This window comes from Toxotes jaculatrix, chromosome 18 (assembly GCF_017976425.1).
Source record: "Toxotes jaculatrix isolate fToxJac2 chromosome 18, fToxJac2.pri, whole genome shotgun sequence".
Lineage (NCBI taxonomy): Eukaryota > Metazoa > Chordata > Actinopteri > Toxotidae > Toxotes > Toxotes jaculatrix.
In genome coordinates this window covers 129,431-153,702 of record NC_054411.1, presented here as the reverse complement: position 1 = coordinate 153,702, position 24,272 = coordinate 129,431, and the positions used below count along the sequence as shown (strand labels likewise).

Below are 24,272 nucleotides of genomic sequence, written 5' to 3'. Positions count from 1 at the left end.
GTTACTTTCACTTTCCCTCCTCACACACACTCAGACTGTAAACAGAGCGAATCAGCTCAGTGTGAGTCACTGTTCGGCCTGAAGCTCTGAGCTAAATCACTCAGACACAATGAGTCACAGCAGCAATTAACACAGAAACACCACACACACAATCCGGCTTTCAGGTCTGAGTTCAGGGTTCGATCACGTCTGAGGAGGTGAAAGAAAAGGTGAGAGAACTTTAGCTGCACCTCATGGATGAAGGGACACACCTGTCTCACCTGTGTCATTCTTATTAAGGCTGAATGTTTGGAATGAAATGGAAGTTAAACCCACAGCAGTTAGCACTGTGTGTGCCTGTAACAGAATCAGAAAACATGCAGGTGAACAGGTTTCTAATCTTTCAGATGTTTTACCTTTGTTAAACATGATTCAACTTTTTTAAAACATTTTTTTTGTTTTCAATTCAAAGATCTTTTTCTTCGGTTGTTTCTGGAAGAAGCTTTTTTCCAGTTTACAGTCACACAGACTGGATGTGTGTCTGCAGTGGAAGTGTGTTCCTGTTCTGATTGAGCTGAATCAGCTGTGATCAGCTAAACCATCAATGGACAGACTGCTCTCACTGGATCACTGTGACACTGAGGGAAACCTAAAAACAGCAGGATTCTCAATGAAGTTCTGCAGGAGGGACGTCAGAGGTGATGATAACCACAGGAAGTGACATCACACTGGATCAGATCAATATGAGTTTCATGTCTGTGAGTTCAGGTCTGACTCTGGGCTGACTCCGCCCCCTTCAGCAGTCAGCTGTGCAGCACCCTCCTGTGGAAGCTTCGGACGTGATGCTGATCTGATGCTGTGATTTCACCAGGACACGTTACTTTCATGTATTCACAGTCTGTTTATTCACAGACACACAAAACCAGCAACAACACAATGAAACTAAATCCTGAAAATGACTCAATTCAGTTTGAGAACTGAACAGTTCAGTGTTTTATAAGCTGCATGTCCTCCTCCTCCTCCTCCTCTCCTTCTTCTCCTCCTCCTCCTCCACTCCTCCTCCTCATCTCCTCCTCTTCCTCTCCTCCTCCTTTCCTCTTCTCCTCCACTCCCCCTCCTCCTCTCCTCCTCAGCATTAAACATCAAACATTAAAGAGTGTTTATTCTGTACTGGTGTTCTGGACTCTGATTGGCTGCGGTCAGAGAGCGTGTCATCATCAGCCTATAAAACTGTTTCTTTTTTTCAGTCCAGTCCTGTTCTCACAACACACAACTACCCAGCATGCATCATGGTTTCCACCGTGCTCTGTACTGATGGGCGGAGCCTCTACTCCTCGGGGAGCGGGCCCTCAGCAGGTTCCTGTTGGTCGGGATCGGCGTAGTCCTGATTGAAGGTGACGGAGTCCGCTCCCAGTTTAAACCTGTAGATTCCCAGCAACCCTTGCACAGCCTGCAGATAGATTCAAATTACAAAACTTTATTAACAATTCGTAGGACTGAAATAACAAGCATCATCACAGCGATCCAACACAAACAGTTCTGCTCTGACATATCGAGGCGCAGGCAGTCAGACCCACTGCTCCGAGTTAAAGGAACATTCCACTGAAAACTCAGCTGGTTCCAGTTCCATGACTTCTTTTCTTAAAGGTCGGCTCCAGTGAACAGAACAGACGCTGAGTTCACTTCAACACCTGATAAAAGAAAAAGTTCCACTGGCAGCAGAAAGTCAGGATGGATGTTTCCGAAACGTTCCAGAAACGTCTGAAGCTTTGGTCACACTCAGCGTTCGCTGTGTCTCATGTTGATGGCCTGATGTTCGCAGTCATTCCACACAAGTAGGACGACATGTTGACAACATGAGAGCATAAGAGTAACATGGTCTTCTACAGAAACTGTTGCATTATGGGTTGTTTGTAACTTTAATGTTGCTAGGCTAGCGAGTTTTTCCGTGTGTTGGTAGTTATACTGGTTAGAGCAGTTTAACCAGCAGTTTGTGTTTTAAATAAAGTTCTGATGTGAAGATCAGATCCATCAGCAGTGTTCATGGTAAATGTGCTGCATTTATCTCCCATTCACACAGTCATATTCACCCATTCACACAGTCACATTCACCCATTCACACAGTGCTTTAACTGACACATACACACCGACGGGCACATCAGGCGCCTGAGGACACTTCAGCCTGTGGTCAAACCAGAGACAATCATCATCATCATCATCAGTGCGTTGATGGCCTGTCAGGGTCACATGGTCAAACACCAGAAGAGTTTCTAAGCGCTGACATTATAAACCACGTTAAACACATGAATTCAATTCACTGTGAGAAATACAATCGGAATAATAATAATGAATAAACAAACAAACGGAGAAGCCGTTCACTGAATGTCGTCTTTTCATCCCAGACTTTTAACTCTGTTAGTTTCATGAGGCCACAAACGATCTGTCGATATAAATATTTCCCAGGAGTCACTGTGTCTCACGTGGAGACGGAGTGAAAGCTGGACACAGAAACATCCCTGTGTCTCTGCTGATGTTTTGGACGATGGACCTCAGACTGAACTTTACTGCTGCGCTGCCACGCTGACAGCAGCGCTTCACATTCCGCACTGATTTATATTTATTATATTCACAGTGATTAACAAATGTGTTAGAGCGCCACCCGGTGTACGGTTTCTGCCACAGCTGCAATAAATGAATGACCGAAATCATTTTTGATGTTTCTGTAAGTGCTAATTCTCTTTCACCAAAATGATTTTTTATTGCTAAAATATAATTATTATTTTATTCATGAATTTTCAAATTTACTGTTTTACAAAAAACTGAAAAACCAAAACAGTAAAGCTTGTGATTATTTCCTGATCAGATCAGATCGTAGTGATTTACTTCCTGAACAGAAAAAAAATAAATAGAAAAATGACAATTTAGTTGTTTCTGTTTGTTTTTTGCCAAATAAATAACATTTTTAGTTTGAAACACTTAATATTTATATATTACTTAATATTTGTTTCCTCGTTTTTCTGACACATGGTCTGATAACGTCCTTCCTCAGAGCTATGACCTGACGTGACCTCGGTCATTTAAAAAAAAAAGTGAACTTGTTGATTATTTATTTCTTCATCAGTCTCGTTTTTCTGGTTCTTTATTTTTTCTTTCTGTCATTTTGTTTTTATCATGATCAGAATCATCTGTTTGTTTCACTGCTGCTGTGAGTCAGCAGGGGGCAGCACACACACACACACACACACACACACACACACACACACACACACACACACACACACACACACACACACACACAAACACACATTAACTCTTCATGTTCCACAGTTCCAACTGTTTATCTCTTTAATCTTCATCATCACATCATCTTCATTAATCAGGACATGTTACGATGTCACAGCAAACCTCATGACATCACTGTAACAATATGGTCACTGCATCACTGAGTCGTCATGGTAACAGGAAGGCACTTTGGATGACAGGCACTGAGACCAATGAGAGTCCAGACTGAGCTGAGGGGGTGGGGTTTGGAGAGAGGTGAAATGAGGTACGTGTGTGTGTGTGTGTGTGTGTATTGCTGTGTGTGTGTGTGTGTTGCTGTGTGTGTGTGTGTGTGTGTGTGTGTGTGGCTGTGTGTGTGTTGCTGTGTGTTTGTGTGTGTGTGTGTGTGGCTGTGTGTGTGGCTGTGTGTGTGTGTGTTGCTGTGTGTTTGTGTGTGTGTGTGTGTGTGTTGCTGTGTGTGTGTGTGTGTTGCTGTGTGTTTGTGTGTGTGTGTGTGTGTGTGTGTGTGTGTGTGTGTGTGTGTGTGTGCGTGTGTGTGTGGCTGTGTGTGTGGCTGTGTGTGTGTGTGTGTGGCTGTGTGTGTGGCTGTGTGTGTGTGTATGTGTGGCTGTGTGTGTGGCTGTGTGTGTGGCTGTGTGTGTGTGTGTGTTGCTGTGTGTTTGTGCGTGTGTGTGTTGCTGTGTGTGTGTGTGTGTTGCTGTGTGTATGTGTGTGTGTGTGTGTGTGTGTGTGTGTGTGTGTGTGTGTGTGTGTGTGTGTGGCTGTGTGTGTGTGTCAGGCGAGTGGAGGGCTGAACAGTTTGTTGTATTCTTCTTCAAACGACACTTTCTTCAGACGCTCCATCGACAGCAAAGTGAGACCTCCCTACACACAACACATATACACAACACATCACACACACACAGAAACCCACACAAACACAACATAAACATATCACAGATCAAAACACAGACAAACACACAGAGAGATTAACATGTTACACATGTTCAATCATGGTTTTAACTCCAGCACCAACACGAAGCCGCTGACTGCTCACTTCCTGTTCTGGAAAAGAACTCTGACACTGCTCAGGTGAGCCGTCAGGTGTCAGACGCTGTCAGCTGACATGTACGTACCCAGGTGAAGACAGAGAAGAAGGAGAAGACAATGGCGGCTCGGGCAGCATCGGTCCCCTCTCTCAGAGGGTTGTCCTCTTCTTTAGAAACCTGCCACTGATTGGCCAGAAAACAGAACCCCACAAACCAGACCAGAGACCAGAGAGCTGTGAGGAACACAGGTTCCACCAGGTTATTACACTCAGAGAACACGGGTTCACAACGTTATTAAAACAACAAATAAAGATGACAGAACCAGAGCAGATGGAGCCTCACCTGAAACGCCAATGTCGGCCATGACAGCTTTCTTCCTGTCCTTCACGCCGCTGATCTGAGGGAAATAAACGTCCAGTGCCAGGAAAGCAGCACTGCACAGAAAACACAGTGTTCCCATGGCGACAGCATAGTTGCAGGCATTCTGGTTACGGTTGAAGATGCAGTACTCCTCAACCTCTTCAGGTCTGTTAACGTAACCCTCGTTAGCGACGCAACCCAGGACCACGATGGAGAAGAGCTGAAAACAGAGAGGACACAATTAGCTCAGCGCTAACAGACACCTTCATTCTCAGTTTATGAGGCTAGATACTAACTGTCGAAGAAGGATTTAAACAAAACTGCCCCTTTTTAGACGAATAAGTTGTAAACAATGTCAGACCAGCAGGTCCTGGTCTCACAGACTGTGAGAATCCACCTGCTGGTCTGCTTCATGTTTCAGAGCCGACTGACCCACAGCTTCACTGTAGTGAAACAGCTGAGGAAACGTGGCAACAACAACAAACTAAAGCAGAACTGCTTCAGGAAATCCTGTTGTTGTCAGGTTGTTGGTTTGTGTGTGATTTGATGAAGGTAGTCACAGTGAACGTTGTGTGTAATGTTACGGTGGACGACAGATCCTGGATCAGTCCCTGGGATTCGTCTGCAGGTTAGTTCAGACTGACTCTGTGTGTGTGTGGAGTGTGTGTGAGTTTAACAGTGAGGTTTTGTTTGAAGAGCGTTGTGTTGAACCTCAGGAATGTTAACACCAGTCTCATGACTGAAATACTTACAGCACACACACACACACACACACACACTGTGGGTTGGGCTGTAAACATAACCTGCAGGAAATAGCATGCTTTGCTAGCAGGCTAACAACAACTGTCCTCAGCGCTGTAACAACGAAACATGTCACTGTTGTTAACCTCTGACCCCGTCCTCACACTGACTGCAGCCAATCAGCATCTCTCTCTCTTCTAATTGGATCATTTCAGTTATAAACAAACTGAATTATTATTATTATTAATAATAATAAAGCTTGTGTTCTTCTGCTTTACCTGCGTGACCACAGGGACCGTTGGAAACACAGAAGACCTACGCTCAGTACTGTCCCTGAACGCACCCTGTGGACACAGTGTATCAGCATCTTGTCTGAAAGATCAATGACTGAAAAGCTCAGATGTCACTGATCTCCTTTATCACTGACAGCTACCTGCACAGGTGTAAAAATTCCTCTGAACAACCTGAAGCTACAGCGCTGTGAGGAAAACACCTCAAGCTTTGATAAAAGCCGGAGCTAAAGAGGCTGTGGACAGAAAAACAGGGAGAGACGTTAACTACAAGTCCCAAGGTGCATTTCACAGACAAGCAGCCAATCACAGAGCAGGATGAAGCTAAAGCTGATGTGTTGAGAAAACTGAAAACACCATCTGCAGCTGAAATCACTTCATCGGTACATTCAGCTTTGAATTCAGTAACCATGGCGACATATGTTGTCCTCAACTGTGATGAAGAATAATTTGGAACCTCTGACCGGCCTCTCCTCCATGGCAACAGCAGCCGAGGTTCATGGGTATTGTAGTGTTTAGAGCTGCTGCACTGACACACAAAACCAAAGTTCTCAGGAACTAAGTGTAAACGATGGAAACTGGTGAGAACATGAACGTGTTCCTGCTCTGATGGTTCCACCTGACAGAAACACCTCTGCCTGAACCTATATCTCCTCCCAGCTACAGTACATGATCAGTCAGCACACCTGGACACACCTCACACACATTTCTGCTGTTTTGATGTGAAAGTGCGTTCACCAATAGTTTACTGTTACACTGTGACATCATCATGACATCATCAGACTCACCCAGCAGAGGATCCTCACGACAGTCTGAGGTTGTCTGATGAAGGTCAGAGGGTCAAAAGCTCCACCCGCCTTCCCGGCCCCATACGCCTGGAAACCATCCATCTGTCTACTTCCTGTCCCAAAGACCAGCTCACACCAGTACGGACCAGTTCAGCCCCGCTCAGTCCACTCGAACCCTCCTCCCAGCTCAATGCAGTTAGATTCAAGTCTGAGAAACTGGTCCCAGTTCACTGCATCTGGTGCAGTGCACTTGGTCCAGTTAGTCTGGGTGTGTGTCTGTACTGGTGTGTGTGTGTGTGCTCTCTCTTCTTCTTCTCTGCTGTTATAAACTGCTCTGTAATCTGCTCTAATCCTCCTCATCCTCCCTGCGAAGACTGAGGGGTTTAACACCCTGATCTCAGTCTCACAGGCTGCGAACCGCCTCCAGCCTGCTCCACCAATCACATGCTTCTATTTCTTTAAAGATTCATCACGTTAGGAGTTAGAGTTGTCCAATCACAGTGAAGGAGGTAGGGTTACTGCCTGAGAGGCAAGGGTCAGGTTAAGAAAAACCCTGTCTTTCAGTTTTCCGCTCTGCCCTTTCTTCCTCTCCTTCTTCCCTTCTTCCCTTCCTTCCTTCTTTCTTGCAGCACCAAAATAAACTTTACTCTTCTTTGTATTTAAAGTTTCCAAAGTTTCAGTATTTTATTATAAATTAATGCAAATTCCAGGAGTAAAAAACAACAATGAAAGAAAAATGAATCCACAGGTGGTTTCCATGGAAACACATGATGAGTCTCAGTGTGTTTCACTGTGTGTGTGTGTGTTAATAGGATCAGTGTGAGCTCCATCTGTCAGGCTGGAAACTCAGACTCTTTGTCAAACACGAGGAACGTTTGTAATTTTGAGTTGTGGAACTTCAGTTGATGTTGTTGTGGTGATAAAATCCAGATGTGCTCAGCTGTGTGACTGTGATCCGAGAGTCATGGACGATGGAAGGAACAAATGAAGCTTCAAGCAAAAAGAAAAAACTGAATTCGACTGATTTGATTTAAAGAGACAGACTCACAGGAGCTGAGTGTTGAGCTCCTCCACCTTTAAGCTGGAGACACACTACACAACGTTCACTGCCACAGGTTCACACTATGACACACTGACACACTAACACACTCAGGATCACACACTTAACACCTGCGTCTGACGAGGAATCACAGACGACACGATGTTAAACCAACTCCAGCAAACTGAACAACACAAACAGTTGGTGGAAAGAAGAAGAAGAGGAAGAGGAAGAAGTAAACAGGTGGACGGGGAGAGATTAATCTGCTACTTCCTGTGTCCCACCCTCTCTTTTTCATTGGCGTGTTTGCAGGTGGGTAATCGGTTCGCGCTGCCCGATCGCGTCCAGATTCGACTCAAAAATTCAAACATGTCTGACCGACTGCGACTGAGGTCAGGTCTGTTCCCCTCACACGCTAACAGATGTTTACTCACAGCAGCTGTTCCCAGCTACAGCAGAGCGCTGCGGACTGCACCCAGCTGGGAATCCTGAGGGGGGGTCGGAGTAAAGGCGCAGCCCCCCCTCCTGCAATCTGACTCAGTGGCCCGTTTCTCGGAACCTGAGCCTCAGACTGGACCCCCACCCAGAGCTTTGGAACCCCACCCGTGTGCTCAGGCCTAAAAGGTTGTGAACTCGTGAACACACGATTCAGGAAGTAGTTTCTGTGTTTGAATTCTGGAGAGAAATTAAACCCGAGAAAAACTGTTTCAGACACACTGTGAAACTTATCTTTTATTTGTGCGTGTGTGTGCGTGTGCATGCGTGTGTGTGCGTGTGTCATGTGAGACGTGACTATTTTGAGTCTAACTTCTCTCAATAGTGATTAAAGGTGACGTGTGAAAGAAACGTGTGTGAAACAAACATCACACAGACATCATGTGTTCATGTCCAGTGTCATGTGAGAAATACTCTGTGTGTGTGTGTGTGTGTGTGTTATTCAGTCATGTGACTCTCCTCAGCCTCTTCTTCATCATCCTCATCACCAGTGGGGGGGCGTGTTCTCTGAAAGAAACCCAGCTACACACACACACACACACACACACACACACACACACACACACACACACACACACACACACACACACACACACACACACACACTTCATGTGTAAAATCTGTGGAATGCTCCTTTAACACACACACCAGACTCCATTCAGAAATCAGGCAGTTTAATCTGTTCACTGCTGTAGTGAACCTGTCAGGTGGACGATGACCAGGTGTGACAGGTGTTTCACATTCAAACGATCTGCTGTGTTCAACTGAACTGGCCACACGTGGAGTCCAGAACCACAGGTGTTATCAACACTATGTGACAGCTGTTGTCTGGTTATTTGATTGATTGATTGATTGATTGATTGATTGATTAGCACCTTCCAGAAGATAAAACACAGCAGACCCAGGAGGAGGAGTCCAGAGATGATTGACAGGATGATGTAGCCAATAGGAACATCGTTCTCTCTATCAGGAGGACGCCACAACACACTGATCTTAGTCTAAACACACACACACACACACACACACACAGTCATTATTTGTTGGGCAGTAATTATGTAAGTGTGTAGGTGTGTGTTTTTGTGTGTGTGTAAATACCTGTGTGTGTCCACTCTGCAGCACTATTGGTTGAACCTTTGATGACGCATTGATGACATCATACGAAGCAGAGGAAACAAGCTCATAGTTCAAGTACGGAGTCTGAAGAAAGACAATGACATCATCACCATCAACTGTGTCTGTGTCTGTGTGTGTGTGTGTGAGTGTGAGTGTGTGTGTGTGTGTGTGTGTGTGTGTGTGTGTGTGTGTGTGTGAGTGGGCACCTATATGAGTGTGAGTGTGTGTGTGAGTGTGTGTGTGTGTGTGTGAGTTCGTGTGAGTGTGAGTGTGTGTGTATGTGAGTGTGAGTGTGTGTGTGTGCGTGTGAGTGTGTGTGTGAGTGTGAGTGTGTGTGTGTGCACCTGTATGAGTGTGTGTGTGAGTGTGTGTGTGAGTGTGTGCGTGTGAGTGTGTGTGTGAGTGTGTGTGTGAGTGTGTGCGTGTGAGTGTGTGTGTGAGTGTGAGTGTGTGTGTGTGCACCTGTATGAGTGTGTGCGTGTGAGTGTGTGTGTGAGTGTGAGTGTGTGTGTGTGAGTGTGTGTGCGGGCACCTGTATGAGTGTGTGTGTACATAGTCGGGCTGAGATTCTGACGACAGCACTGAAGCCCCGCTCCAACGCCATGACATCACACACAAACCTGACACACCCCGTCTCACTGCTGCTGCAGTTCTACACACACACACACACACACACACACACACACACACACACACACACACACACACACACACAAGAAATAATCAGGAACAGTTTTTAAAAAGTTCTGTAACATGAAGCAGAAATATTTCAGGCTCTGATCTGTTTCTGGGTCAAAGGTCACATTTGATCAAATCTGGTCCGTTAACCAGCTGAACCCGTTTGTATCAGAGGTCGTTCAGGTGCCTCCACCTGCAGCCAGTGTTCACCTGGTCTAAACAAGGCTGATCTGACCACACTGAACATTAATGACACGAGAAGACTGAGAAAGTTCAACATTCATCCTGACACAAGAAGCTCATCAAGCTTAATACAATACAATACAATACAATACAATATAATAGTAATGATGTAGTTTTGTATATTTACCACATGGACAGTTCGTCTGTGGGACTTTGTCTCCTCCTGCTGGATCAATGGAGAAACTACAGACACACTGGAGGAGTTTCCAACCAGCTGCAGAGAGACAGACGGGTCAGAAGGACAGACTGGTCATAAAGACAGAGAGAGAGAGACAGGTCAGACAGACAGGTTCTGGACCTTGTAGGGGTCTATCTGCGATGCGTTCAGGGTCCAGCAGCTCAGTGATTCTTCGGAGGCGTTGGCGAAGATGTAGAGCAGGAAGTGACGTTGCCAGATGGAGGGGAAGTCCACCGTCAGCCGGACGTTGACCACACTCGGACCCTGGTTTCTCAACTACATACCAATATCATCAATACTGTCAAAACAATATCAATATTACCAATATCATCAGTCTGATCAACATGAGGAACGAGGTCAGTGCTGCAATGAGAAGCAGGTTGCTGGACCCTGACAGCTGGACCTCAATCTCAAGTCAAGAGAGTCCTGGTCCCTGTGTTTAGACTTTTTCATCATCTGTGGTTGTCCATAATAAACAGTCTCACCTGTTGGACCACAGACCCGTCTCACCTCATAAACATGTTCCACCAGTGGACCTACTTCCTCTAAACTCCCAGGATGCATTGCAGGCTGCCAAGCAGGGAGGGGCAGGAGAACTTCTGGAGGTAAGGAGCCTCTGAAAACACAAACAGACGTCGTCATGTATGATCTGCAACCGGAGCCGGATCCAGTGGACTCACTGCTCACACTGTTCTCCGTCAGCCTTTATTCAAACGGAGGGCCATGGATTACAGCACGTGTCAAACCGTACACATCAACAAACGGGACGAGGACATCAACGAGAGGGAAGTCAAAGACAACACGCGTCTTCACACGGCTCTGTGTCAGTCAAAGGGGATTCAGTCCATTAAAAGGATTCATTCATCTACTTTTACAAGCTTCTGCAGCTTGTTCCTCTGATGGAGAACAGGTGAACCCCGCCTCTCACCTGTAGTCAGCCGGGATAGGCTCCAGCTCCCACATGACCCTGATGGACCAAGCGGTGTAGAAAATAGACGAATGGACTGAAACGTTGACTGCAAACATTTTGTTGTGTAACACACCTCAGGCCACTTCATTCACACGTCACTTTTCTCTTTTGTTTTCCTGTTTCATGTTAGTCCAAGCTCTCAGTGCTCAGGTGAATCCCACTGTTTCTCACGCCTACACTCAGTTCATTTATAAACTGACAACCATCAGCCACAACAGAGGGACAGGCTGGAGGGACAGGCTGGAGGGACAGGTGATCTACCACTGAGAAAAGTTTCTTACCCTCTGATCTCCAGTGTCGCCTCAGCTCTCACCTGAACCTTCACAGTGACCTCGTTACTGCTGGAATTCATCTGGTTCTTACTGACAGACAGAGAGAGAGAGAGACAGGCAGGTGGAGAGAGAGAGACAGGGAGACACAAACATCAGCTGATTTCCTTCTAATCCCCGTCAAACAGCAGGTGTCTCTGTTTTGTTTGTACCTCCTGATTCGGAGGTGGAAGGTGATGTGACTCTCTACGTCCTCCAGACGACCCACACTGAACAAAAGACCTGTCTGCAGCTACAGAGCAGAGAGACAGAGAGACAGACAGACATACAGACAGACAGACAGGCAGACAGACAGACAGACAGACAGACAGACAGACAGAGGCAGGCAGACTCAGTACAGGTGTGTTTCAACTGAAGGAAAGTTCAAAGAGGTTCTGAAGGCATCCATGTCTGTAATCTGCATCTTAATAATGTGGCACTATGTTAAGTAATGAAATGTGTGTGTGTGTGTGTGTGTGTGTGTGTGAGTGTGTTACTGTGTGTGTGTGTGTGTGTGTTACTGTGCGTCCTGGTCTCATGGGGTTGCCGAGGTCACAGGTCACGATGATGGTCTGATTCTCCTTCCTCTGAACACACACCAGCCTGTTCACACCCTGCAGATAGACACATCAATATCCACTGTGTGTGTGTGTGTGTGTGTGTGTGTGTGTATGTGTGTGTGTGTGTGTGTGTGCGTTCACCTGGCTGCTCTGGAAGTGTGTGTGTTCGGGGACTCGCACCACCAGCTCAGTCTCGTACGCCCCCTCACCATCATTTCCTGCCGACACTGACAACAACACCGACTGATCATCACCGACAAACACACTGTCTGACACACTGACACACACACACACACACACACACACACAGAGCAGTTAACATCAGCTGACTCCAGCAGAATCAGTGAAACTGAAAACAACTCTGTTCTGCTGTGTTCTATCGGCTGCGTTCTATCGGCTGCGTTCTATCGGCTGCGTTCTATCTCCTGTGTATATCTCCTGTGTTCTATCGGCTGTGTTCTATCTCCTGTGTTCTATCTGTTGTGTTCTATCGGCTGTGTTCTCCTCCACCATATGCTTTCGGTCCAGCTCGGTTCTCTGCTGTTCAGTTCCACTCTGTCGGTTCCTGCTCTGTTCCTGTTCCTTCTCTTCTGTGTGATTTGATTCTTTTCCAATCAGCTGGATTCAGCTGATGGTGATTGATCTGTGGAATCAATATTTCTGTATTGATAAAGTTTGATGTCTGACAATATTTTTGATCTGTAACTAATGATCTTTGTGTTTGTCAATAAAGTTCATTGATGATGATGTTTCCTAATTGATATATTAGATATAGTTTATAGACTGTGTGTGTGTGTTGCTCACGGTTCAGCCCTCAGCTTCAAGTCAGGAACACAGATGTTGTCGTCTCCACAGTCCAGAATAATTCTGGTCTACACACACACACACACACACACACACACACAGGATCAGCTTTAGGCTCAGGGTTGGGATTCAGAGTAAAGTTCTCTGACGCCGTGTTTCCTTTTCCTCTCGGGGTTAAAGGTCAAACCGAGCTGCTGCTGATGTGATTGTAAACATCAGAACAGGTGGGTTGTTGTGTCCAGTGCAGGGACTGTGAGGCACAAACAGTTCAAGCCACTGCACTCATCACTATAAGCCTGTGACGGAGTGTGTGTGTGTGTGTGTGTGTCAAACTCACCTGTGCAGCAGCGTGTGTTTGTCCATGAAGCAAAGCATGCTGGGTAGTATTCAGGAGGCTAATGTCAAAGGTGATGAAGATTGGACTCAACTTATCATGAACCTCCTCTTCAGACTGCGCGTGCACACACGCACACACACGCACACACAAGGCAAGGTTTATTTATATAGCACCATTCATACACAAGGTAATTCATAGTGCTTTACAGATTGCATTAAAATCATAAATAATTGAATAAAAGAAATATATTAAAACATTGGAGCAGAAAAAATAGAAAACAGTAAAATAATTAAATAAGAAGAGTGCAGTTAAGACAATTTAAGAGAATGCGTCAGTAAACAAGTGTGTTTTCAGGCCTGATTTAAATAAACTGAGTGTTTGGGCTGACCTCAGGTATTCCAGAAGTTTATTCCACAAGTGAGGAGCAGAATAACTGAATCCTGCTTCACTTTGTTTAGTCCTGACCATGAGAACGTCCATAGATATTTTGGTCCAAGACCATTCAGTGCTTTGTAGACCAAGAGTAGAACTTTAAACTGTATCCTTTGACTCATATGAAGCCAGTGCAGTGATTTGAGGACAGGTGTAATGTGGTCCATTTTTCTGGTGTTAGTCAAGGACTCTGGCAGCAGCATTTTGGACCAGCTGCAACTGTCTGATAGATGCACACACACAGGTGTGAATCTGTTCACCTGTTCTTCTTCACATTTTTTTTCACTCACCCTCAGGTAGGCTGTCTGATTCACACAGGCCACGCCCACCTCCCTCTGAACCATCAGCTTCATCGTCTCCTGTGGCTGATTGGTTGACAGCAGCAGAGTCCGTTGTGCCATTGGCTGCTTCATCTTGTCCAGCTGCAGCTCTGCCCCCAATACTGCCTCAGCCAATCAAAATGAAGACAGAAAAATTAGGTCACCATCAATAAAACTCTGTGTGATGATATTACCTTACTCAGGTTGTGTTTACCTGACTCAGGTTGTGTTTACCTGACTCAGGTTGTGTTTACCTGTGTCAGGTTGTGTTTACCTGACTCAGGTTGTGTTTACCTATGTCAGGTTGTGTTTACCTGACTCAGGTTGTGTTTACCTGTGTCAGGTTATGTTTACCTGTCTCCTGTGGGATTCTGTGACCAGACACATAGACACACACCTGGAAAACAAAACTATAGAGAGAGAAGATTAGTGTGTGTGAAAACATTTTCAGTCTTAGCTTGAGCCCGGACCCCCATTATTTGGTGTCTTTTCTTTTTCATTTCATTGTTTCTGTTAGTTGATCACTTCGTTAATCTGTTACCAGGAGACAGGCGTGTTTGCTGCATGACACAGTTTGACATCTGGATTCAGGAAGTCTGGAAGTAGAGTGAGAGAAACTCTGGACCGGATCACTGCCCGGGACCTGAACACACAAAAACACAGGTTTATCAACAAAGCTTCATTTTCATCGTAAGATTTTGGACCGTCTGAAAACTCTGAGAGGGCTGAGAGGAAACGCCTTCACAGAGTTCTGTGATATCTTGAACAAACCTTGTACTGATTTGGTTACACTTTTCTCTCATCTTTGTTTTTCTCTGTGAGCTGCTGGATGATTTTAACTCTTCAATAGTTGTTCAAATAAAACAAAACTCGCTCTTTAGTTAAGAAGCAACAACCGACAGATCAGTGCGACTGTTGATGAGGTGTCACGAGTAAACACTTTTCCCTGAGATCTAATGACATCGTACCTGTACACGAAAGCTCGGTTTGCAGCCCACGCTCCAACCAGCAGGTCTACAACACATGGACAGGAGGCGACGCGGGTTATTGATGACTGATAAACAGTAACACGAGTGAATGATCTCTGTACCCTCAGACCGTACCTGGGTATCCATTCCCGTCAATATCAGCCCCGCCCCTCAGAGTAAATCCGAACGCTGCCCTGCTGCTAGGCAATGGGCTGTCAATCACCTGAGAGGGTGTGGCTGACAGACCGTTACTGTTGCCCAGGTAGATAAACACCTGGCCCCACCCATCTTCGCCTGACCAGGGCGCCCCCACAGCCACATCTGGAGAGAAACAGGCAAAGGACAACCCTGAAGTTGTGTATCTTTGTTTTTGGTTTGCTTGTGATTAGCTGCATTAGCTAGCACCTCTCACCGACACTTCTGTTGGTAGCTAGCATGATGAGCTAAGGCTAGCAGCTCGCCATGTTGAATTTCCTTTCAGTAAACTATGGCTGGACAGTAACATTTAACAACTAATTACCGTGGAAACCGTCCATATCCAGGTCACCCAGAACAGCGAGGGCGGAGCCAAACCGCCCATACAAGGAGAGGCCGATCAGTGATTGGTCAGGTTGAGAGGCAAAGTAGGCGTGTCTTCTCTGCAGGTACACAACCACCTGGAATAATAAAAGTAGTGCAGTGGTAATCCCGACACTAACCCCCCTGCAAACAGGAAACACACTGACTTTGTGTAGTAATGTGTAGCTTTCAGTTAATTACAGTTTAGAGACACATCAGACACAAAACATCCAGATAATTCTGTTTCCTCATTTCAGCTTTATCAGAAGCCGATGGAGTAACAGTTGGCAGAGACAGGTTCTTAGTGGTCTGAAGACAAAGAGCAGATACAGGTGAACAGACGTCCTCACCTGTCCTCTCTCCTGCAGCTGCTCCATCACCCTGTCCATGTACAGAGGAGCTCCGATCAACACATCATCCAAACTACAGGCAGAGGCAGAGAAACAGAGGCAGACAGTTACAGGCTGACGGTACAGAAACCACGAAAACCTTCTGACAGCGTCTGTCTCTCTGTTCCCACCCGTCACTGTTGATGTCAGCCACGGCCACACTGTGTCCAAAGTATGATGCCACCTACAGGAGACAGGTCCAGGTTCAGACTGTAGTGATTTCTTTCACATCAGGTAGATTTACATTCATGATGACATCACGCTCTCACCTGAGCTCCCTGGAAGACGTGGTAAACACTCAGGGATCCAGTGCTCCTGCCATCGTAGATGTGCACCTGTTAACACCCACAGACTGAAAACAGCCCTGAACCACAGTCTCACTGACTACACTGAGAGTACTGCAGAGTAAAAAAAGACATGAGGAAAGGACGTCCACTGTCTTCTCTTTGCAAGGGACTTAGTTGTTTCACTTCCTGTCTTAGTTTTTCCCTCTTCTCTGAGCGTCTGCTCCACCCAGATGTATTTCACCTGTTCCTAATTACCCCTCCCTTCAGTGTCTGTGTTCTCTTCAGTCCGTGTCAGTCCATCTGCGTCTTCTCTCTCATGTTCTCTGCATTGATTACTTGCGTTGGATTATCACTTTTCTTCCTGATTTCTTTGTGTAATTTCCTGTGTTTGTGTTCCTGGGTTCCAGTCCGCCATCTTGTCCTGTATCTTACTTTTCACTCATTATAAAGTCACCTTACTCATTCAGCCTGCTTCCATATGTGTCTACATTTGGGTCCTGAAATCACTGAACAGCGGGGAAAAAATAACACGTAGCCCAGGGAATTAGAAATATTAGTATTTGTTTATCAGATTGGTTGAAAAGTAAATTACTTGGGGGAAAAAATCACAGAAAACTAACTTTAACCTATAAACAAAAAGAGGCCACTCCATACCTAAAGTTTTAAACAGCTGGAAAAAAATACTAGTCAGAAAAAAATAAACACTCTCCCTCCAAAGGGGAGTCAGAATAACAACTTCAGTGACTACAGTTGGATCAACTGGTCAGCTACAAACACAAACTTTAAGCTGCCAAAGGGCTCACGGGCCCAAGCTGCAACCAGTCCCAGTCTCCATACTTGACCCAGATGAGCAAATGATTGGAAACAAGTGTGCTCAACTACTTGCTACAGGAGGGTGGTACCTGGAAGGTGGTACCTGGGGGGTGGTACCTGGGGGGTAGTACCTGGAGGAGCTCATGAGCGAAACAAAGAAGCTGAGGTTCAGTGAACATCTGCGATCTAAAGATACAACGACCTGTTCCAGACGACATGCTGTTATATCTAACCAGGCTTCATGTGCAGTCCACAGCCCAACATGTAGCTTTGGTAAAATCTCTGGCCACTTAATGTCCAGAGGCCGGCAAAAATTTTTTTTTCAGTTACAGAGACTTCACAGAGAGCCAGGGTCTGACCCCAGATCACCAGAAGCAGCTGAGCAGAAACCTGTGAACCCGGCTCACAGGGGGGAGCCTCCTGCTGAGGGCCAGGCTGGGTGAGAGGAGGAAGAGGAGGAAGATAGGACAGCTGGGAATGGAGGAGAGGAGGAGAAGGACACGCAGCATATAGAACATGATACACGCAGGAAGTGGACAATGTTAGAGGGACAGCATTCAGATCCCAGAACAGTGAGTGGATCCTGTGCTCAGCAGGTTACAGCTGTGACAGGAGACAGAGCACAGGAGCAAACAGCTGTTTCATCACAGTCTGCAGAGAATATGGATCCAACATGGATCTGAAGCAGAGTGGGACATTAAACACAGTCATGTGTGTCCTGTTACCAAAGAGAGATTCATCTGATCTAACAGATCAGGAGGCAGACGTTTCTAAAGCTGCTGTTCCTGACACACCGACATCAGTAACAGCTGTGGGCAGGATGAGATGGACTCTGTCTCTAACATACTTTGTTGGTACAGAAGCTCATAAAGTCATCAGTAGTGAGAGCCAGAGGACTGCATGGTTCCACAGAGCTATGACTCTGTCAGCCTGGCTACAGAGCTGAACAGAAACCTCGCGTTGTTCCTGTTTTCCTCTGTTAATGATGACTAACAGGCAGTTGTCTTACAAAGGGCTTTTTATACATTATGAAGCTGTCTGTCCAGGCTCAGTGGAATTCCTCTAAATCAGTGGATAACCACTTCCTTTCCAGCTTTCATGATATCTGCTTTAAAGGACGTATTTGTGAATCACACCATGGAGCTTCCTCTGATTTATCACCTTCTTTTTCAGAGGAGCAACAGAGTCAAGGGTCGAACGTAATGAAGCAGCTGTTCTATCAACTAGTTAGTCTCTATCTGCTGGAGTAAGGTTTAGGTCGCTGTCCTCTGTAAAGGGACTGACTAGCTAGCGCTGCTACGGGGCATCTCACACACCGAGCAGGAGAGAGGACAGACAGCAGGAAAGACAGCAGGAGAGAGGACAGACAGCAGGAGAGACAGCAGGAAAGACAGAAGGAGAGAGGACAGACAGCAGGAGAGACGGCAGGAGAGAGGACAGACAGCAGGAGAGACAGCAGGAGAGAGGACAGACAGCAGGAGAGACGGCAGGATAGAGGACAGACAGCAGGAGAGAGGACAGACAGCAGGAGAGACAGCAGGAGAGAGGACAGACAGGAGGAGAGCTAGCAAGAGAGAGAAGCCAATGCTAACAGCTAAGCTAGCGGACCAGAGATAGAGATTACAGTGTTAAATCCAGATGGACCCGCGCACAACAGAAGTTTAACTAACGCAATATACGTGAATTCAGAGATTGAGCACAGAACACAGAGTTAATGCAGATCGATAAGCTAGGATAACTCCACAGAACAGGAGCAGCAAACAGGAAGTGACACAATACGTTACAAGCACGTCAGCACGTCAGGAGTCACCCTGCACTGTGAAGCAGGTTCAACACATCCAGGATTTCTCTATTCTCTGGTTTCTCTGAGTCTAACATCAGATCCTGAAGCAGGTTCTCACCTGGTTCAGTTCTCTCTGGGTTCACCTGCTCTGAGCTCGGTCATGTGACACAGGCTGAGCGTTAATTACAGAAAACATGAATAAAGTCCCGAATACGATGTGTGAAGAAACAGTGACACCTGCAGGTAAACTCAGGTACAGTTCATCCACAGGTGAAATTCAACCAGGTGAGATGGAAACAACATGATCACGTGACTCGGACAGAAAAGAAAGAGTGGAACTAACTGACAGCTGATGAAGTCAGACGGAGGATTTACTGTCAATAAGAAGAAGAATTGTTCTGAAATTTTTCAATGAATCAGGAACAAAAGACTGTGAACAGGTGAAGCAGGTAAAACCAGGTAACGTCTCCTCCTGTTACTCTGAGCTGCAGTGATGGAATCAGTCTGTCAGGAATTCTGTCCCATTAAAGAATCTGTGTTCAGCTGAAGCTGGAATCTTTCTGATGGAGTTATTCAGTGAGATTAGCTGTGCAGCATTGGTTACCATGGTGATGTGACCCTGAGTTAAACCTGAAGTTATCTGGTTAACCACAGATCCTGCTTCACAGTACAGGACTCAGGTCAAATACAAAATCTGAAAGATCACACACACCTGCGGTGCTGAGGGCAGAAAACCACATCACAACCAAAATATAATGTTCAAACATGTGCAGCCACTTCAACGGAAACAATAACATTACATGGAAATCAGTACATTAGTTTACAGGACAGAAGGAAACTCTTCTTACTGTTCCTGCAGTGTTTCTGTCATTGGGAACTCCGACCAGATAATCTGAAACACAAGCACACGCCCATTTTTTATTGATCAGTTGTTGTTCATTGATTTGATTCTGTAACTCATATAACCACCCCCCCCCCCCCCCCCCCCCCACACTGATCCACTCCAGCTCCCAGGTAGGTCTTGTGCATGTTCATGCTTTGTGTGTGTGTTTGATTCACTTAGTGTGAGTAAAATGCAGAGAGTAATTTCCCCGTTGACGAATAATAAAAGGAATAAACTTAAATTAAACTTAATAATAATCATATTAACCTGGTGTGGCGTCTCCAGTCAGCAGACCACTGGCCACAGAGTAACCTGACATAGACACACACAGACACACACAGACACACACACACACACAGTCAGACACACACAGACACACACAGTCAGACACACACACACAGACACAGACACACACAGACACACACAGACACACACAGTCAGACACACACACACAGACACAGTCAGACACACACACACACACACACAGTCAGACACACACAGACACACACAGTCAGACACACACACACACACACACACACAGTCAGACACACACACACACACACAGTCAGACACACACACACAGACACAGACACACACAGACACACACAGACACACACAGTCAGACACACACACACAGACACAGTCAGACACACACACACACACAGTCAGACACACACAGACACACACAGTCAGACACACACACACACACACACACACAGTCAGACACACACACACACACACACACACACAGTCAGACACACACAGACACACACACACAGACACACACAGTCAGACACACACACACAGACACACACAGACACACACAGTCAGACACACACACACACACACACAGTCAGACACACACAGACACACACACAGACACACACAGTCAGACACACACACAGACACACACAGACACACACACACACACACACACACACAGTCAGACACACACACACAGACACACACAGTCACACACACACACACACACAGTCAGACACACACACACACACACACACACACAGACACACACTGTCAGTCAGAAACTGAAAGTTCAGTTAAATCCCACAGCCAATCTGCCAATACCATGTTCCCAGTGAATCCTGGGAAATGTAGTGACAGCTGGCAGATGTGTCAGCCTGACTGATTGTTTAATAGGTGTAATAGGTGTACTCCTTCAGAATAAAAGTCTTCCTTAGCTCTGCTCACCACGGTAAAGGTCATAATCTCCTCTCTCGTCCGATTGGCTGATGCCTCCCACATACTGGATGGGACTGTCGCTGTGCTCACTGTTGATGATCTTACTCACACCCACTGTGAAAACCTGACCTGGAATCAGAGTCATGTCAGTAATTAGCCAGATCCCTCTGAGTCATTTTAAAGTCAAACCCAGTTTCCTGAGTTCACTGTAGCTAACACTAAACTTCAGGAGTTCAACAGCAGCTTAGCTCCTCCTGTACATCCTGTCTGTGCCAACCAGTGCTTTAACTTTTCACCTGCTGTACAGGTGTACTCCATGACAATGAGTGTGTGATGTAATAAAGTGTTTTTAATCAGACGGACTTCCTGTCAGGGACCAGTAGGTGTCTCCACTCACCCTGGAAATAAAAGCTTCCAGGAGCACCCAGCACGAGCCGACCCTCCTACAACACAGAGACATGAAGACAATCAGACACTGGCCTCCATGACAGCACAGGCCAGCTGTTGTCATGACGACAGCGTTTTTTTGTTTTGTTTTGTTTTTTTACCATTTTCTGACATTGTACAGACAAATCAGCAGATTCATTAATGACCAAAATGATTATTTGCTCCATTTAGCTGCTACGATTATTAACAGGTGTGACTCCGCCCACCACTGCCTTACCTTAGTGATGTCAGCGCTGAAGCCGACCTCACAGTAGCGCTGGTCGTTTCCTTGACAAAGAGAGACAGACATGAGATGAGGCGTGTGGACAGACGTCCTCCTGTCCCGAGTGGTTTTCAGACACAACCTGACAGTTAACTGATGAACCACACACTCACCTGTGCTCACCCTGAGTCACACTCTGATCTCTGATCAGCTGAAATACTACTTCCTGTTTACTTTCATAAAGACCTGAGATAAACATGTGGACATGTCTCTGACCCAGGTCCAACACCCTGACATGGTGTGCCCGCCCCCCCGGTCTTTGCTCGTCTCAGTGAAGCTGAGCGCTACATACGCTTCGTCATATTTCCTCATCTTAGCTTTTGGTGACTTTCGTTTGTCTCATTGTCTCCGTCTCAGCGAGTTAGGAGGAGGACTGCTCTACAGGAGGCTTCTCGGTCTCAAAGACGAGAATTTGTGAGGGTAGATCTATGAGTGTAGCATGAAATTCGTCAAATGATGGACATCAGACTGAAAACTGTTCAGGAAAAGAAGCAGATCTTACTATTTTTCATGCGTTTGTAATCAGCCTCCATCATGCTTCCTCTGCACGGAGAGAAGGAGGAGGAGCTTCCTGTCCTGTGGTCCAGTAGAAGGCAGTTCCCCACAGGTGTTTTCCCTGACTCCGCCCCTCCCCCCTTAACATTCCAATGAAACAGTGGAGCACATGCCTGACAGGTAAACACACTCAGGTTACACTCCAAAGCACGATGGTCATCGGGTCATTAGGCATCAATTCATGATTATTCACTGTCACTAAACAGGATTCATGATTAATCTCAGCTCCACATCATGCTTACATCACTCCATCATTCAGCTGATGAATCGTGTGATATATTGCAGTAACTTGGGGTTTACTGCAATATATCACACGATTCATCAGCTACAGAAAGGATTTGTTAGACTCTTATTTTGTAGGCTGCAGTGACCCCACCTGGCCTGTTCTGTGTTCAGCTGGTTCCAGAAACACTGGACCTTAATGGTTCTTTCAGTTCCAGGTAATTATGTAAACTTACACCCGGATGTTTTCAGATCCAGGAAATGTTACACGTTAGGAAACTCATCGTACACTGAACCACACTGTGGATTCTGGTTTGCACAGATAAACACGTGAATGTTGACAGTAAACATTGTGCGTTGATACTGTGAATCTTCCTGTGGAGCGACCTGTTTCACAGTTTGTGTGTGTGTTCTCACCAGTAAGTGTGTGCTGCTGAGTGATCGAACTGAAGCTCCAAACCACTGCTGAGTCTTAAAGGTGTGAAAGAACAGGCCGGAGCTGCTGAACATCTCATCACCTGCAACAGGTGAAACATCACCGTGATGAGACAGAGGTGATGCTGTCTCTGCTTTAACCTGGTTGGACAAAGCATCGGTCAGAAAAGTACCTTTCAGGTCAAAATTGATGATGTCACAGGCCCCGCCTCCAGGTGACAAGGGGCAAAGAAACACACCCCCTCCCTCCGTCACTCCTGATTGGTTGGTGTTGGCTTTGGGAGCTCCAATCACAGCAAAGGACCTGCAGAAAACACATCAGTGTGTTTCTAATGTGGTTAAGCTTCTGGACAGAACGTCTGTAACAACCCGGGAAAATATTCACACAGGAACCGAGAACATTGTATAGGACCGAAGAAAGCAAGGACCAAGACCAAGTTCTTGGTGTTCAAAGACCCAAGAACTTCTTCATCAAGTTAAGGCCAAAAAAACTGCTTAGATCTTCCTAAGGATATTTCCTCATCCTCGTTCCTTATCCTGAGATCTTTCCTCTTTAGAAAGGTTCCTCTGGACTCCAGAACTACCCCAGATGTGATATCCTCCAAAACATTCTCCTGTGCATGTCTTTCTCTGGTCTCTCTGTCTCTGTCTGCAAGTGTCTCTGTCTCTGCCCCTGTCTGCAGGTGTCTCTGTCTCTGTCTGCAGGTGTCTCTGGTCCTGGCTCCATCTCTAACACGTGACTGTGTTTAATGTCCCACTCTGCTTCAGATCCATGTTGGATCCATATTCTCTGCAGACTGTGATGAAACAGCTGTTTGCTCCTGTGCTCTGTCTCCTGTCACAGCTGTAACCTGCTGAGGACAGTGTCCACTCACTGTTCTGGGATCTGAATGCTGTCCCTCTAACATTGTCCACTTCCTGCGTGTATCATGTTCTATATGCTGCGTGTCCTTCTCCTCCTCTCCTCCATTCCCAGCTGTCCTAGCTCCCTCCTCTTCCTCCTCTCACCCAGCCCGGCCCTCAGCAGGAGGCTCCCCCCTGTGAGCCGGGTTCACAGGGAGCTGTTTCCGGGAGCTGTCGCCTTCAGTGCTGATCTGGTTTTATTTTGAAGGTGCTATGTAAATAAAACTGAACTGAAAATTGAATTTAAGTTCAGTTAGTTAAATGATGTCTTTAGCTAAGGTTTAGTGAAGGGTTAATGAAAGAGTTCTTACATGTTGTTAAAGGTTGATGAAAGGTTAATTAAAGGTTCTTACTTGTTGTTGATGGTGTGAAAGTCGACAGAGAATCCAAACAGACTTCCTGTCGGTCCGCTGAACATCACAACTTCATCCAACAGGTTCAGACACACACACACTCTCTCACACACACACAGCAGTATACACACACACCTGAACACACACATCACACCTGTCTGTCTGACACACATCCCACCACCTGTCTGTCTCACTGTCTCAATGTCTGACTGAAGTAGTTCTCACACAGTAACACTGTGGTGTGTGTGTGTGTGTGTGTGTGTGTGTGT

General features: G+C 46.1%; 2 protein-coding genes across 4 annotated transcripts; both read right to left on the bottom strand.

Moving 5' to 3' along the window:
• Positions 1 to 1,306: 1,306 nt before the first annotated feature.
• On the bottom strand, positions 1,307 to 6,978 carry syngr1a (synaptogyrin 1a). Of its 2 annotated transcripts, none has more exons than XM_041061989.1 (4): positions 6,469 to 6,978; positions 4,632 to 4,869; positions 4,377 to 4,522; positions 1,307 to 1,429 (listed from the first exon to the last, which is right to left on the bottom strand). In XM_041061989.1, the coding sequence occupies exons 1-4, from the start codon at positions 6,568 to 6,570 to the stop codon at positions 1,307 to 1,309; spliced, it is 609 nt and encodes a 202-aa protein (XP_040917923.1). In that variant the 5' UTR covers positions 6,571 to 6,978. The 2 variants fall into 2 exon arrangements, with proteins under 2 accessions (XP_040917923.1, XP_040917924.1); XM_041061990.1 differs by lacking the exon at positions 1,307 to 1,429 and adding an exon at positions 4,005 to 4,125.
• Positions 6,979 to 7,044: 66 nt separating this feature from the next.
• itga2b (integrin, alpha 2b) lies at positions 7,045 to 24,196 on the bottom strand. 2 transcript variants are annotated; one of them, XM_041061984.1, is made up of 31 exons: positions 24,004 to 24,196; positions 22,921 to 23,051; positions 22,730 to 22,830; positions 22,038 to 22,203; positions 21,491 to 21,540; positions 21,224 to 21,269; positions 20,836 to 20,955; positions 19,894 to 19,938; positions 19,592 to 19,635; positions 16,130 to 16,195; positions 15,992 to 16,044; positions 15,822 to 15,894; positions 15,434 to 15,569; positions 15,049 to 15,234; positions 14,914 to 14,959; positions 14,487 to 14,588; positions 14,300 to 14,355; positions 13,916 to 14,067; positions 13,194 to 13,307; positions 12,857 to 12,924; positions 12,194 to 12,329; positions 12,014 to 12,106; positions 11,666 to 11,745; positions 11,466 to 11,546; positions 10,725 to 10,830; positions 10,335 to 10,490; positions 10,164 to 10,250; positions 9,648 to 9,767; positions 9,098 to 9,199; positions 8,878 to 9,000; positions 7,045 to 8,524 (listed from the first exon to the last, which is right to left on the bottom strand). In XM_041061984.1, the coding sequence occupies exons 1-31, from the start codon at positions 24,174 to 24,176 to the stop codon at positions 8,441 to 8,443; spliced, it is 3,096 nt and encodes a 1,031-aa protein (XP_040917918.1). In that variant the 5' UTR covers positions 24,177 to 24,196; the 3' UTR covers positions 7,045 to 8,440. The 2 variants fall into 2 exon arrangements, with proteins under 2 accessions (XP_040917918.1, XP_040917919.1); XM_041061985.1 differs by lacking the exon at positions 8,878 to 9,000.
• Between the last annotated feature and the right edge of the window lie 76 nt (positions 24,197 to 24,272).

Bases quoted from the DNA above. Each gene is read 5' to 3' on its own strand.
- syngr1a (XM_041061989.1), bottom strand. From the start codon at position 6,570: ATGGATGGTTTCCAGGCGTATGGGGCCGGGAAGGCGGGTGGAGCTTTT. The intron at 4,523-4,631 runs GTGAGGCTCCAT...TGTTCCTCACAG, and splicing joins GGCCGACATTGGCGTTTCAG to CTCTCTGGTCTCTGGTCTGG. The intron at 1,430-4,376 runs GTACGTACATGT...ATCTATCTGCAG, and splicing joins TCTTCTCTGTCTTCACCTGG to GCTGTGCAAGGGTTGCTGGG.
- itga2b (XM_041061984.1), bottom strand. From the start codon at position 24,176: ATGTGTGTCAGACAGACAGGTGTGATGTGTGTGTTCAGGTGTGTGTGT. The intron at 19,636-19,893 runs GTTAATATGATT...CTTGTGTTTCAG, and splicing joins GACTGGAGACGCCACACCAG to ATTATCTGGTCGGAGTTCCC. The intron at 14,356-14,486 runs GTAACAGATTAA...CTCTCTCTATAG, and splicing joins GCAAACACGCCTGTCTCCTG to TTTTGTTTTCCAGGTGTGTG.